Source organism: Odocoileus virginianus, chromosome 6 (genome assembly GCF_023699985.2).
Source record: "Odocoileus virginianus isolate 20LAN1187 ecotype Illinois chromosome 6, Ovbor_1.2, whole genome shotgun sequence".
NCBI classification, from domain to species: domain Eukaryota; kingdom Metazoa; phylum Chordata; class Mammalia; order Artiodactyla; family Cervidae; genus Odocoileus; species Odocoileus virginianus.
This window is the reverse complement of record NC_069679.1, coordinates 16,054,222-16,069,551: the sequence shown is the minus strand read 5'-3', so window position 1 is coordinate 16,069,551 and position 15,330 is coordinate 16,054,222. Positions and strand designations below refer to the sequence as shown.

The 15,330-nt window shown below is 37.8% G+C and overlaps 1 protein-coding gene across 3 annotated transcripts in view; it reads left to right on the top strand.

Moving 5' to 3' along the window:
- RPGRIP1 (RPGR interacting protein 1) overlaps positions 1 to 15,330 on the top strand; it is a 57,452-nt gene that overhangs the window by 41,102 nt on the left and 1,020 nt on the right. For all 3 annotated transcript variants that reach the window (XM_020893331.2, XM_070468892.1, XM_070468891.1), the window contains 4 exons: positions 1,567 to 1,664; positions 9,904 to 10,096; positions 12,354 to 12,438; positions 15,000 to 15,130. In XM_020893331.2, coding sequence (XP_020748990.2) covers positions 1,567 to 1,664; positions 9,904 to 10,096; positions 12,354 to 12,438; positions 15,000 to 15,130 — 507 coding nt within the window. The remainder of the gene's footprint in view (positions 1 to 1,566; positions 1,665 to 9,903; positions 10,097 to 12,353; positions 12,439 to 14,999; positions 15,131 to 15,330) is intronic.

Here is a 15,330-nt window from a genome sequence, read left to right as displayed (position 1 = left end):
TCTCCCAAAGCAATAGAATCAAAAACAAAAATAAACAAATGGGACCTAATCATACTTTACAAGTTTGTGCAGAGCAAAGGAAACCATAAACAAAATGAAAAGAAAACTAGAGAATGGGAGAAAATATTTGCGAACAATGTGACTGACAAGGGCTTAATTTCCAAAGATACAAACAGCTCCCACAACTCAACAATAAGAAAAAAAAAAAACACCCAATCAGAAAATGGGCAGAAGACATAAATAGACATTGCCCCAAAGAAGACATACGGATGGCCAATAGGCACATGGAAAGATGCTCAACATCACTAATTATCAGAGAAATGCAAATCAAAACTACAATGAGGTACCACTTCACACAGGTCATTAAAAAGTCTACAAATAACAAATGCTGGAGGGTGTGTGGAAATATTCTTACAGTATTGATGGGAATGTAAATTGACATAGCCATTATGGAAAACAGTATGGAGGTTCCTCAAAAAACTAAAATAGAGCTACCATTTGATCCTGCAATCCCACGCCTAGGCACATATCTGGAAAAATCATACTTGGAAAAGATATGTGCACCCCAGTGTTCATTGAAGCAGTATTTACAGTAGCCAAGGCATGGAAGCAATCTAAATATCCAATGATAGATACATAAAAGATGAGGTAATTACTCAGCCATAAAAAGAATGAAATAATGGCATTAGCAACAACATGGATGGACTTAGAGATTATCCTACTAAATGAAGTAATTCAAACAGAGAAAGACATAGACTATGATATCACTTAAATGTGGAATCTAAAAAATTATACAAATGAAGTTATTTAAGTTATTATTTACAAAACAGAAACAGACTCACACACCTAGAAAACAGATCTATGGTTACCAAAGGGGAAAGGTGGAGGGGAGGGATAACTTAGAAGTTTGGGACTGACATGTATACACTACTGTATATAAAATAGAAAATCAACAAGGACCTATTGTATAGCACAGGGATCTCTACAATACTCTGTAATAACCTATATGGGAAAAGAATCTGAAAAAGAATAAATATATGTATATGTACAACTAAATCATTTTGCTGTATACCTAAAACTAATGCAGCATTGTAAGTCAACTATAATCTAATATAAAATGAAAATTTAAAAATAAGTAGATAAAAATACCTGCCTTTAAAAAAGTTTTAGGAGTATCAAGATCACATTGTAAGAAAGAGCATGTGGGATGAGAGATACTGTTTGATGCCAGTCTTTGTAAAATATAATCTCCTGCATCTTGATTATACTGTTTTTCCTTGCTTAGTAATTTTCTCCAGTCCCTGAAAGGACAAATTTTCTCTTTACCTACTATCTACCTTCCTTCCTTTTCTATTTTTCAGAAGTGAACCTTATGTGTTTGGTAATTTTCTGAAGAAGTGAAACTTAAAAAAAAAAAAAAAGGGTTGGATTCTTAGTAACTACAGCCAAAATCTAGGTACTCAGAATTAGTACCTAGACTGTAAATTGAAGATATAGGTTCTAAGTCTTTTCTGGGCTAGACAGCATGCTCCAAAACAGCTCTGTAACTAGTCTCTTCTCTGACAGATAAAGAATTCTGTGAACAAGCTTCTGAAGTCAGTGAAGCACAAAGTACAGACAGCGATGAGATAGTAACACCTGTATCTCAGAAATGTCCTAAGGCGGTAAGTACACTGGGGCAACCATTGTGCATGAGCCAAGATTGTAAGTAATGACAGTGTGCTCAATGGCCATGTGTGCGAAGTTCAAATCCCGTTGTAATGAACCAGATGGGAAACTCAAGTTATTTAGTTAAATTTACACTGTGATTGAGTGGAAGTCTGTTGATACAGGCAGATGAAAGGATCATTTTCTTGATTTGGCACTGACTTCAACACTTGTCTCTCTTCTTTGGATCCCTTACCTACTTCCTTCATTGTCAACTGCGATTTACCCAGCCTGTGACACCCCTTTCTTTAAATCTAATTTAAGAGAGCAGGTTTACTTTGGGAGGTAGAAGCTGGAAGAAAGGAAAGGATTCTTTCTGGGAGGGTTCAGAGAGATCATTGTTTCTGAAGGTTTTTATTCAACCTTTAAAACCTGTAATTACAATTATATATTAAGCATTTTGGCCTCAAATGTCTTTTGTAACTAATTGAGGCTGCGCGCGCGCACACACACACACACACACACACACACACACACACGAATAAATATTCACAGGTATATTCACAGTCATTTTATTGGAATATTGTGAAGTTATAGATGAGATAGAAGACAATCACTCTAGCTGCTAGAATGCTCCCTTGTACATTTGTAGGCAGTCAATAAGTATTTGTTGAATGAGTGACTGAATGAAAGATTAAAATCTAGTTGAGAATTATGAACCTTATTAGAAACAATAAAGGAAAGCATAGGGCTATCTAGAATCAAGTGGATAGATTATGTGATATAACTCTAGGGTTTGTGAGAATTCCAAACAGGAAAATTACTGTTGCTTTTGTAGAGATCAGAAAACTCTTCCTTGAAAGTCAGAAATTGTACTGAGGTTTTATAGAAAAATAAAGGATATTGGAGTGGGGAGAAACAGTTCGAGTGCAGTAGACTCGGGCCGTTAATATGGCAGATAGTAAAGTTTATTTTCTGAACTTTTATCTGTCATATCTTTTTTAGACACTATGTAACTAATATCTTGAGAAATGTTTGTAAGACAGATCAGAGCCATAGAATTAGAACTAGACCATAACGCCTTAGCCATTATAAGGTGAAGAAGACCAGGTGATGTGTCCAGGATTATAGTGGTAGTTAATGAAAGAAGTGGAACTTGAGTCAAGTTTTCTAAACTGTGTACCTCTCAGATCAACCCAAAAAGCAGTCAGCTGATCAGCAAATTTGGAACCACAAGTCAGACAGGTGACATTAAAAATATTACCCTAGGACTTCCCTGGTGGTCCTGCGGTTAGGAACCCACCTGCCAGGGCAGGGGAGACAGGTTCGATCCCTGGTCAAGGAAGATTCCACTTGGTGCAGAGCAACTCAGCCCGTGTACCACAACTATTGACGTCCACGTACCTAGAGGCTGGGCTCCTCAACAAGCGAAACCACTGCGATGAGAAGCTGCACACCGCAGTCAAGAGTAGCCCATGCTCTCCACAACTAGAGAAAACCCACACCCAGCAATGAAGACCCAGCACGGAAATAATTAAAATAAAAATTACCCTAAATTAAATACTCATAAATGAGGTCTGTTAGAAAACCTTTATGTACCCAAAAATGTCACTTGATAAACTAAACATGAAATCTGATCATATTTAGTAAAAATTAGTGTTGTTATCAAGTTAAAACACAGACACATGTACACTTGATACCAGAAAAACTTTATCCAAAGTTCAGGTTTGGGAGTTCCCTGGTGGTCTCATGGTTAGGATTCCGTGCTTTTACTGCCATGGCTTGGGTTCAGTCCCTGGTGGGGAAACTGAGATCCCACAAGCTGCATGGTGCAGCCAAAAGAAAAAAAAGCCCAGGCTCTTGTTCAACTCATCCATAAGAATTTGGATGGGTAACACAAACCACAAAGGGAAAAAAAAAACCACACCAAGGGTGAGGATTAAAGAGAACAAAGGAGCAGGGGAAAATTTCTTAGTGGTCCAGTGGTTAGGATTGGCATTTTCACTGCTGTGGCCCAGATTCAATCTCTGGGCAGGGAACAAAGACCTCACAAGCTGTGCAGCATAGCCTGAATAAATACAATTTGTTTTAAATAAAAAAGAAGCCGTTTATTGAGACAGAAGCAAAAGTTACACACTCAGAGTACAGGCCTCCTCACAAATGAGGGGCATGCCACAAGATTTTTTGATCCCCCTCTTATCCTGTTTTTAGCCCTTTGAATGGATGGGAGTGTTTTTGATTAGGGGTGGAATATTCATTGAGGGGAGGGTTGAAGTATGGCCTGGACTGCCCCAGGTTGCATCAGCTCTGGGTCTCACGCATGTATTTCCTGAGGACATTGTACAAGTGCTCTAAGAACTGTTTTCCCTTACTAGTCAAGCCCCGCAGGGGAAGGTCAAACAGGGTTATCAGCAGACTGTACATTTTTACTGTGCATGTGCCATGGTTTTCGTGGTCAGAGTTTCTTGTTCAGATGCTAAAAGTTTCTGTTTTAGATGCCATTTCTCCATGTTCATCGACTCATTAAGTGCAAAATAAGGACGTATATAGGCTGTCTTTGGGCCCAGCCTTGTCTTTCCTGCTTCATACTCAATCCTATTTGTATTTCAAAATAGCTGGGCATGAAAGATGAAAGAGGTTGAAGGTCCAGAGACAGTCCCTCTTCTGCCTGGAGTCAGCCACAGCAATGGAGGAGGCAAGAGAATATAATGTTTAGGAACATGGAAATGTGGTTCAGACAAAAGTGGTTTAGATCCAGCCTCTGCTATTAATATCTATACCATTTGGGGGGAGTTATTTAACCTCTGTTAGGATCTATTTCCTCGTCTGTAAAGTGGTAATATTTTTTAAATGGAAGTATAGTTTATTTACAGTGCTTCAGGTGTATAGCAGTGTGATTCAGTTATATATATTCTTTCTCAGATTCTTTTCCATTATAGGTTATTACGAGATATTGAATATAGTTCCCTGTCCTACACAATAGGTCCTTGTTCTTTATTTTATATATAGTAGTTTATATCTGCTCACCACATACTCCTAATTTATCCCTCCCTCCTTTCCCCTTTGGTAACCCTAGATTTGTTTTCTATGTCCAAGTCTATTTCTGTTTTGTAAATAAATTCATTTGTATCATATTTTAGATTCCACATATAAGTCATATCATATGACGTTTGTCTGTTTCACTTCACTTAATATGATAATCTCTAGGTCCACCAACATTGTTGCAATGACATTATTTCCTTCTTTTTATGGCTGAGTGATATTCCATAGTGTATATATTCATGTGTTGTGCTGTGCTAAGTTGTTTCAGTCATGCCCAACCCTTTGCAACCCCATGGACTGTAGCCTGCCAGGCTCCTCTATCCATGGGGTTCTCCAGGCAAGAATACTGGAGTGGGTTGCCATGCCCTCCTCCAGGAGATCTTCCCGACCCAGGGATGGAACCTGCGTCTCTTGCATCTCCTGCATTGGCAAGTGGGTTCTTTACCACTAGCTCCACCGGGGAAGCCCAGTGTGTGTATACACACACATACCCACACACACGACATCTTTATTTGTCTGTTGATGGACATTTAGATTACTTCCATGTGTCTTGGCTATTGTAAATAATGCTGCTATGCATATTGAGGTTGTAAAGTGGTGATATATATGCCCACTTTATAGCCATGTGGAAAGATTTAAATAAGGTACTATATGATAAGGGTTTAATATAGTGCTTGGGACAAATTAAATGATAGTGATGATGATGTTGATGGTGGCAACAGTCTATCTCCTCTCTGAAATACTTTAGTTTCCCAATGCAAGCTTCTATGGTGTGGTAGTGGCCCCTACAAGGAAGGACAAAGCCCTAAGCGGAGGAGATCCAGACAGAGGGGTGTCATTTCCCTTCTAACTGCCATGTCAGTTGTATAGGTTACAACTTTAAGAACTTTCACAAATGTCTTTCCCTTGTACTGATAAAAAAAAAAAAAAAAGCAAAGCAGTCATAGTACATTTGGGTCTTTAACTCCCTCTCTTAAAGTCCAGAATTAGAAGAGTTCCTTTATCATGGGCTGTGAGTAGGACTGTTCCAGAGTAGGCTCTATTAATCAGCACAAGGTCCCTAAAGGCCTTCTGTACTTCCAAGAATCCCCAGGAAGGGATCTCAATCCAAACCTCATGGTTTCCTCCATATGAAGTTCTGTTCCTGATCTCAGGAGTCAGTCTCCTACTGAGTGGACCATACAGCTAACCCCCCGCCACATCCTCTTATTAACATCTCCTAATGAGAAAAGAGCAATTATTTCCATTTGCTCTATGGCCTCAGATTACTGTCTCTTAGCCGTAGTGTATATAGTATATATCAAGAACCAATAAAATAGAGGCTTATTCTATTTTCTTATACTCTTAAGTTCAGGAATTGAAGATTTCTTGACCCGTTATGTGTATTAATTAGTTTTAGGAACTCTGCCCTTCTCTTCCCTCAAAATTAGCTAGCACACTTGAATAAGCCAAAGGTAGCTATCTGTCTGTCACTAATGCTGAATAACTAACTGCTCTTAGGGGTTCTGCTAGCAAGTTCAAATGAGTTAATATATATTTCAGTTGTTAATATGGTTAATACTACTAGTTACATATATAATATTACTAATTATATAAATGACATCAAACTATAGATCAACTGTACATATTATTATTTTACAGTGCTTTTTATTTTGAAATAATTATAGCTTTGTAAACAGTTACAAAAAAAATGTATGGAGAGGTACCATGTACTCTTCGTCCAGTTTCTCTCATTATTCAAAACAGTTTTGGTCCATATTATTCTGAAACATGCATTTTTCTTTTTTGAAAAAGTTTTTCTTTTTTAAAAGATAGCTCAATTGGTAAAAAAAAAAATCTGCCTGCAATGCAGGAGACCCAGGTTCAATTACTGGGTCAGAAAGATCCCCTGGAGAAGGGCATGGCAACCCACTCCAGTATTCTTGCCTGGAGAATCCCATGGACAGAGAAGCCTAGAAGGCTACAGTTTATGGGGTTGCAAGAGTTGGATATGGCTTAGTGAACTAAATCACATCACCACAAGGTATAGCTGTATAATAGTTTATAAGTTTCAGGTGTATAACAGTGATTCACAATTTTTAAAGGTTATTATCCATTCATAGTTATTATAAAATATTGGCTATATTCCTTGGCTTGTACAATATATCCTTGCAGCTCATTTGTTTTATACATAGTAGTTTTACGGCTTAATCCCTATTCCTATCATGCCCCTCCCTGCCTTCCCCTCGCCACTGGTAACCACTAGTTTGTTCTCTTATCTGTGTGTCTCTTTCTGTTTCATATATTCACTAGTTTGTTTTAACTTTTATTTTATTTTTTAATTGAAGTATAGTTGATTTACAATGTTGTGTTATTTTCTGTATAGCAAAATTACTCAGTTATACATATATTCAGTTCCATTCAGTTCAGTCACTCAGTCATGTCTGACTCTTTGCGGCCCCATGGACTGCAGCACGCCAGGCCTCCCTGTCCATCACCAACTCCCAGAGCCTACTCAAGCTCATGTCTGTTGAGTCAGTGGTGCCATCCAACCATGTCATCCTCTGCTGTCCCCTTCTCCTCCAAACTTCAGTCATTCTCAGCATCAGGGTCTTTTCAAATGAATCAGTTCTTCACATTAGGTGGCCAAATATAAAAAAGAATGTGTATATACACATTCTTTTTTATATTCCTTTCCATTATGGTTTATCATAGGATATTAAATATAGTTCTCTGTGCTATAGCTTAGGCCCTTTCTGTTTATCCTTTCTGTATGTAATAGCTTACATCTGCCAACCCCAATCTCTCACTCCATGGCTCCCCCAACCCTCTCCCCCTTGGCAGCCATGAGTCTGTTCTCTATGTCTGTGAGTCTGTTTCCTAGATAGATTCATTTGTGTCATGTTTTAGATTCCACATATAAGTGATATCATATGGTATTTGTCTTTCTCTTTATGACTTACTTCACTTAGTATGATAGTCTCTAGTTGCATCCATATAATCCTCACAGGACCCGAGTCCTTCAACAAGCAATCATGGAGTTACCTGTCTTATTATTTGCCAGGCTCTGTGGCTGCAATATGGTAAATAAGATAGACTTAGTCCTTTCCTCTTTGAATCTTACATTCTACTGAGTGAAAACAGATATAAATCACTGAACAAACAGATACTTGCTGATTCTAAATACTACCGAGAAAGCAAATTGGGTGATATAATAATAATGGGGAAAGTTGAGTTAAATGAGGTAGTAAGGAAAGAATTCTCTGAGGAGAGGACATTTCAGCTGATCTGAGGAATGAGAAGGGAATCCTTGGGGGATAATTACTTCAGGTAGAGGAAATGGCAAATGTAAAGCCTTGAGGTAGCAAATAGTTTGGTTCATCTTAGGCAGAGGTCTCCACCCTTTTTGGTAGCAAAAACTTGGTTTCGTGGAAAACGATTTTTCCACAGACTGGGGTGGGGGTGGCATGGGGATGATTCAAGCACGTTACATTAATTGTACACTTTAATTCTGTTATTATTACATCATCTCCACCTCAAATCACCAGGCTTTAGATCTAGGAGGTTGGGGACCCTTGATCTAAGGTACTGGAAAGCAAGGGAATGTTATATGTCAGTTTTATCTAAGTAAAGGTGGGTGGGGTGGGGGTGGGGGTGGGGGGAGGTTCCCCTGTAAAATCTCATAGCCAGCCTTTACAAATGAGCCTTGAGAGGATCAAATGTTTGGTGACTGCACCTAGCTTTTGCAGAATTTGCCCTGTGTGCAGACCTTGTTGTTTTTGTTTCTGTACAGCCAGGTATCTACAATAAAAGAAGAAAAGAGGGAGGAAATAATGCTTCAGTAACACCTTTGTTCATGTGTACTATTTTGTTCTTGGTAAATGTCTTTGTGGAATAGATTCCTAGAAGTGGAACTGCTGATTTCAAAAGGAATGTGCTCTTTAAATTTCGATGGATTCTACCACATTATCATCCCCCAAATGATACTAATTTATATTCTCACCCTGTAATGGCTTTTTTTTCTCACAGTTTTATGAAAACTTTCCCCCCAACATCCTCAGTTTAATGGAATGAGAACAACTGTGAGGGAAAGAGTCAAAGTAATTTTTAAAAATTTAGATCTCGTTGACATGGAGAGATAACAAAACAAATTAGTGGTATGTTAGATATTAGGTTTAAAGGGGTTAGCAAAACAGAGTTAGGGTTCTAGAACCTATGGAGCTTACCGTCTATGAAGTGCTGTCCAACAGAATTATAATGTGAGCCACCAATGTAATATAAAGTTTTCTATCTAGTGTCCACATTAAAAGTATAAAAAGAAACAAGTGAAATTAATTTTAATAGTGTATTTTATTTAATCTAATATATCCAAAGAATCACCATTTCCACATCAAATCAATATATAATAATTATTGAGATATCTTATATTCCTTTTTAATGCAAAGTCTTCAAAATTGTGCATGAATTTTATACTTATAGCATATCTCAATTCAGATTAGCCACGTTTCGAGTGCTGAGTAGCCACATGTGGCTAATGGCTATCATGTCATAACTGTGGTACAATGTTTTCCAACTGTGAGTTGACATCCTGTAGTGGAAAACGAAATAAAAATAAAGGATCCAGCTGGAACTAAAACAAATAAACCAAAAACTGAGATAGAATAGAATACAAAATAATAGTTTGTATTACATGTAGTAAGAGAGGATGTTGGCCATGGCAGCAAGTCTGAAGCAGAGCTCAAAGAGCTGGAGTGCGGGGTGGTCTGCTCTGTGCCCTGTACTTGGCAGGGTGTCGATGGGAGCCCAGGGAGCACTGGGCAGCCCTTTGCTTTAGTGGCTAAAACAGCCACTCAATTGGCAGTTCTCTAAGGATCTAACTGCGGGAAAGAGCTGGATTGTTGTTTGTCAAGAAAGTTTAAGAAAACAATCTTTTCTCAGAAAGTTTCTTGATTCTTTCTGTCTGTGGTGATGGCTGAGAAAAGCTGGTCTGGAGAAATGATTTTCTGGACTGGGAGATAGAGGACCTGGATTCTCTTTACCAATTTCCCATGACTAGCAGTGCCAATTCAGCCAAGTGGTCTCTTGGTGCCAGCTTTAGGTGCCTGTAAATTGATTCTCAAGAAGGAGTAGTATGTTAGGTGGAGTGTGCCTGTGATTACAGAGTAGTGTGTTCATTAAATGGAATATAAACACTGGCACCACTGACTTATAGGAAATGAATATTTTCCTTGTCAGAGTTCAGAGAAGATGTGCGTTGAAATCGTCTCCCTGGCCTTCTACCCAGAGGCTGAAGTGATGTGTGATGAGAACGTGGAACAGGTGTACGTGGAATACAAGTTCTACGATCTGCCCTTGTCAGAGACGGAGACTCCAGTATCCCTGAGGAAACCGAGAGCAGGAGAAGAGATCTACTTCCACTTCAGCAAGGGTGCGGTGTCCCTCGTGATCAGCGGGAGGGGAAGCTGACAGTTGTGTAGCCTGAGGCATCCGAACTGTTCTGGGCTTCTGCTGGGGTGGATCTAACCGTTTTCTTTTATTTATCAAAGTAATGTATGCATATGGTTTAAAAATATCAAATAGGCCTAGAAAGATTTTTTTTATTAAAATAAAGCAGTCCTTTGCTCCATTCATTCTCTACAAATCACTCCCCCTCACCCCTCTCTGACCCCTTCCTCAGTCCACCACTCCACTTTTCACTTTTTCTGCTATTTCTTCTTTCTCCTGTTATTTAACCCCGTGTTTCTGAGGAAATGTTTCTTTTGTAGTTTCCTGATTCAGTAATTTTAGACATTATCTGCTGACTTCCTATCTAGGCACATAAAATTTGTCTCTCTTACATCACATCCATGTTCTCTTTCTCCCATACAGTTGGATCATAATTTTATTTAACTTTTAAGTAGTTCTAATTGTTTCTATTATTGTGACTATGCAAATATTCTTATAGAGCCAAGTTGCACACCATGATATAATTTCTTTTTTGTATCATTGTGGTCTCAATTTTTCATTTTCTTTTTTTTGTTGTTGTTATACCTGTTTTGATTCTTTCTACATCCTCCAGCAGATTTTTAAATTTTAAAATAAACAACCTACCATATAATTTATCTTTTTTTTTTTCCTGAAGCTATCTCTTTATCTTCTTGTTCTTCTCCTCTACTATCCCACTGCTGCCCCATTTGGAGAGTTAATTCTCTTTTATTACTGCATTTATTATCTCCTGGGTCCTAAGTCACCCTCTATCTGATTTATTATATTCTAATGGATCATGTTTTTGAGTAGCTTTTAAAGAAAGAGTACATTGGAAGTAAATATTTTGAGAAAGTCTTGCATGAAATCTCTATTCATGCAAATAAATCTATTCTCAAATAAATCCACATATTTATTTGATTGATGATTAGACCAAGTATAAAAATCTATGTTGAAAACTTTTTCATTCAGAATTTCAAAGCTGTTGGTCCATGATCTTCTAGGTCCAGACCTGGAGTCTAGCTCTTATATGAAAACTACCTCCTACCTCCCCAGAAGACTTTAATATTTTCTCTTTATTTTTAGTGCTCTTAAATTTCAGAATCATGTGCATATATTTTCTTTAATTGTTCTGGCCATTCAGTGGGCTCTTTAAATCTGGAAGCTCATGGCTTTTAGTTCTAGGAAACTTGTTTTCCTTTCTCTGATAACTTTGTTCCCCCTACATTTTCTCATTTTCTTAGTAGAATTTTGGATCTTCCAAATTGATCCTCTGATTTTATCACTTTCCTCTGTAACTCTACCTCTGCTTTTTTCTTTATTTCTCTTTTATTTTTTTGACAGGGGTAGGAGATACTTCCTTAATTTTATCTTCCAGTCATTGACTAGGTTTTTTCTTTTTTTTTTTAAATTTCTAATAGCTTCTTCTCATTCTTTATTTTTCAACCCCTTATCCCACCCCTGACCTTTAAAAAAGTGCATCCTATCCCTGCATCATAGTTTGGCACATGACCCAAACTCCCATCTTGCCTTCCCATCCCCCTTGTGGCCTTCTTTCATCCTTTCATTTGCCTCATGGTCCTTAATAGCAGCTGCAGAAAGGAAGAATACCTCCAAGATTTCACACAGCCCAGTGGGCAGAACTCCATCATGTGGCCAAACCTAGCTCAACTAGAGACTAGCAAACATAGGCTAATTTATTTGAGGCTGCAACAGTCTTGTGTAAAAATGAGGAGGAAGAGGGGAATGGATGTTGAATCAGGCACCTTGAGTTGAACCTACCTCAAAACCCAAATTTCTAGGCAGCCCTAAAAAAAAAAAGCCAGTCTCCTAGAATTCTTCCAGTTGAGGAGTGGGGGGAGCACATTTATCTTGGCCTTTGGCAGAACAGCTTAAGACATGGATTTTAAGGCTTCCTTTCTATCAGTACTCGAAGCACTTAAAGGGCCACATAGTAAATATTTTAGGCTTTGTGGGCCAAACAGTCTCTGTCACAACTCTTCAACTCTATCATTATAGTTGGAAAGCCACCACACAGGAAAGAGATGGCTGTGTCCAATAAAACTTTATTTATGAAAACAAGTAGCTGGCTCCTGGGCACCCATGCTTGCCAGGTGTCTGGTTTAAATCACTGTTTTGCACATACCATTTATAAAAGTCTTAGTGCCCAAATAGCAACAGTATATGATTCTTTTCTTTTCTCCCACTTACCCTTAATACAGTGATAGATCTGGACCCAGTGGAGCAAAAAGAACGGAGGCAGTTTCTGTTCACCATGCTGATTGGACAAGATCCTGAGCAAGGACAGTAAGCATCTGCTTCCTATTTCTAAAGACAGGAAACATCACACAAGAATTCAGGAGTTTAAGTCTGGTTTTGTGCTGATGTGGAGTATTTTAATAACTTCTTTCATATTAATATTCTAATTAATTTCTCATCAACTTGAGTAATTTATGCTTGTGACTGACTACCTGATAAATTATATAATCTCATAGGATTAGTTCATTTTTCACCCATGCCAGCCTCTGATAAGCGCTTTTTTTTTTTGAGTCAGCAATTGACGTCAACACTCAGTGCCCCCTACAGAAAGGACAAACTGCCTTGACACTCTAGAATAATTTGATTCATTTCTTGCAAACACAGTACCATTGTTAGCTTACCAAATATTATGCCTTTATAATAGCAATTTTATATTTTGAGTTAAAAATGATTTCTCTACAGGAATACTTTGAAGTAAAATTTGAGTCTACTCTTAAGTTTTAGGAAAGCCGAGCATCATATTCCTATAATCTGAGGAGCCCTCCTTTTAGAGGTTCCAGATGAAATGTATTGGATATACATAGACTGAAAATTTTCTTGTTGTCTAGCAGAATTTTGAAAATCAAATTTATATGAACATCTATTTTTTGTTTGTTTTTGTCAGAGTCTGGCAAGCTTACCTCCTTTCCATGTGTGTGTGTAAGAGCTAGTATGGGACTGGTGTTCTAATCCATTACTTTTCTAAAAGCCCAATGAAAGTGAAAATGAAAGTCACTCAGTCGTGTCCAATCCTTTATGACCCCATGGACTATACAGTTCATGGAATCCTCCAAGCTAGAATACTGGAGTGGATAGCCTTTCTCTTCTCCAGGGGATCTTCCAAACCCAGGGATCAAACCCAGTTCTCCTGCATTGCAGGCTGATTCTTAGCCAGCTGAGCCACAAGGGAAATCCAAGAATACTGGAGTGGGTAGCCTATCCTCCAGGGGAATCTTCCTGACCCAGGAATTGAACTGGGGTCTCCTGCATTGCAGGTGGATGCTTTACCAACTGAGCTATCAGGGAAGCCCAGAAAAGCCCATAGTGATAGAATGTTGCCTTTGTAATCACACAGACTTGGTTTTTAATCTTGACTCTTTCAGTTACTAGCTCTATGATGTTTGAGATAATACTTAACTTGAAGGCTCCAGAGAGGATGCTGCAGAAATAACGTAGTTTCCCTAAGGCACTCGGTATTGCATGCAGCAAGTGGTGATGCAAGTTATCATCTGTTTCCTGGGAAAGCTGAGGTGGAGGAGTCAGCATTATCCCTTTGCATTGTTGAAGTTCTTAGTACTGATACAGAAACATAACTACAAATACATATTGCTTAGTAGCCATAAATGCATCACTTTTAGAATTTCTTTTCAGCTTCTCATATTTAAATTTGTGATTTAAAATGCTTGAATTTTTGGTCCTATTCTTGCTCCCGTAGAACTATGGGCCACCAATATTTGTTTTGAAAAAGGGAATAGGAATATGAAATATCCAGAAGAGGCAAATCCAGAGAGATAGAAAGGAGATTAGTGGTCACCAGAACTGAGGGAGAGTATGGGGAGTGACTGGTTAAGGGTGTAGGTTTCATGGTGGTGAACATGATCTAGAATTAGATCATGGTGATGCTTGTACAACATTATGGTTATACTAAAAAAAGACCCACTGAATTGTACACTTTACAATGGTTAAAATGGTGAATTTGTGTCATGTAAATTTTACCTAAAAATTTTAATAGGTCTGTTTCTGGAATTCATTTATTCTTTGCTAGACTAATACCGTCAGCTTCCTGTATCTGCAGGTTCCACATCCATGGAGTCAACTAACAATGGATGAAAATATTTGAAAATACAATTCTAGATTTTAGGATGTTCCAAAAAGCAAAATTTAACTTTGCCATGTCCTGGCAGCTATTTACTTAACATTTACGTTGTATTTACAACTATTTATAATAGTATTTACATTGTATTAGCTATAAGTCATCTAGAGATGAATTAAATTATATTCTATATGCAAATCCAATAGCATTTTATACAAAGGACTTGAGCATTTGTGGATTTTAGTATCTGAGGTGGGTTCTATAATTGTTAATTGCTCACTGCTTGGGAGGAACTGTGTTATGATCTTTACTGTATCATCTTCCAAGGTTTACAACTCTTACTTTTTTATATTCATTTTGTAATTCTGTATTGTTTCCTTTACTCTGCTCAGGCTTGGTATAAAACTGTTATTTACAAATATAAAAACCTTTTCTAATTTCCATAATCTTTTTTTGTGTAACACCTCCACTGCCCATCTAATCATTCAGCAAAGCTGTAAACCATCTTACAAGGAAATGTATCTTTCAGTAGTTTTGAGACAATTTAACCAACTACTTTACCTCATGTCTTAGTTCCCTCCAAGCCTGTTGTTATTTAAGTCATACCAATTTCTCAGTCTTTTGCCATTGCATTCTTATAAGATGGAGGAAGAGTGATTCAGGGAATACAATGTATAATTTATGATTACTTTTATCCCTTTTTTTTAAGCCTAAGTGTATCAGTAGTACTGAGTTAAATGGATATTTTCTCCTTTAGTTTAAAGTTTACAGTAGTAAGTGATCCTATTGAGGAGGAAAAGAAAGAATGTCAAGAAGTAGGCTACGCATATCTGGAACTGTGGCCAATCCTGGTATCAGGAAGAGACGTCCTAGAGCAAGATCTAGACAGTGAGTCATACATTTTGGTGCTCCTCAGTTCTATTTATGTATAAGGGAATAATCCTAATAATGAGTATTTTTGACCTTTAATACATACTTACTACATAGTTGATGAGACAATTTGGATTGAAACCCCTACTGCTGTTTTTCTAAATCATGCGTCAGTTGTATATCTTATCCCATACACCTCCTGGCAACTAGCATCCATT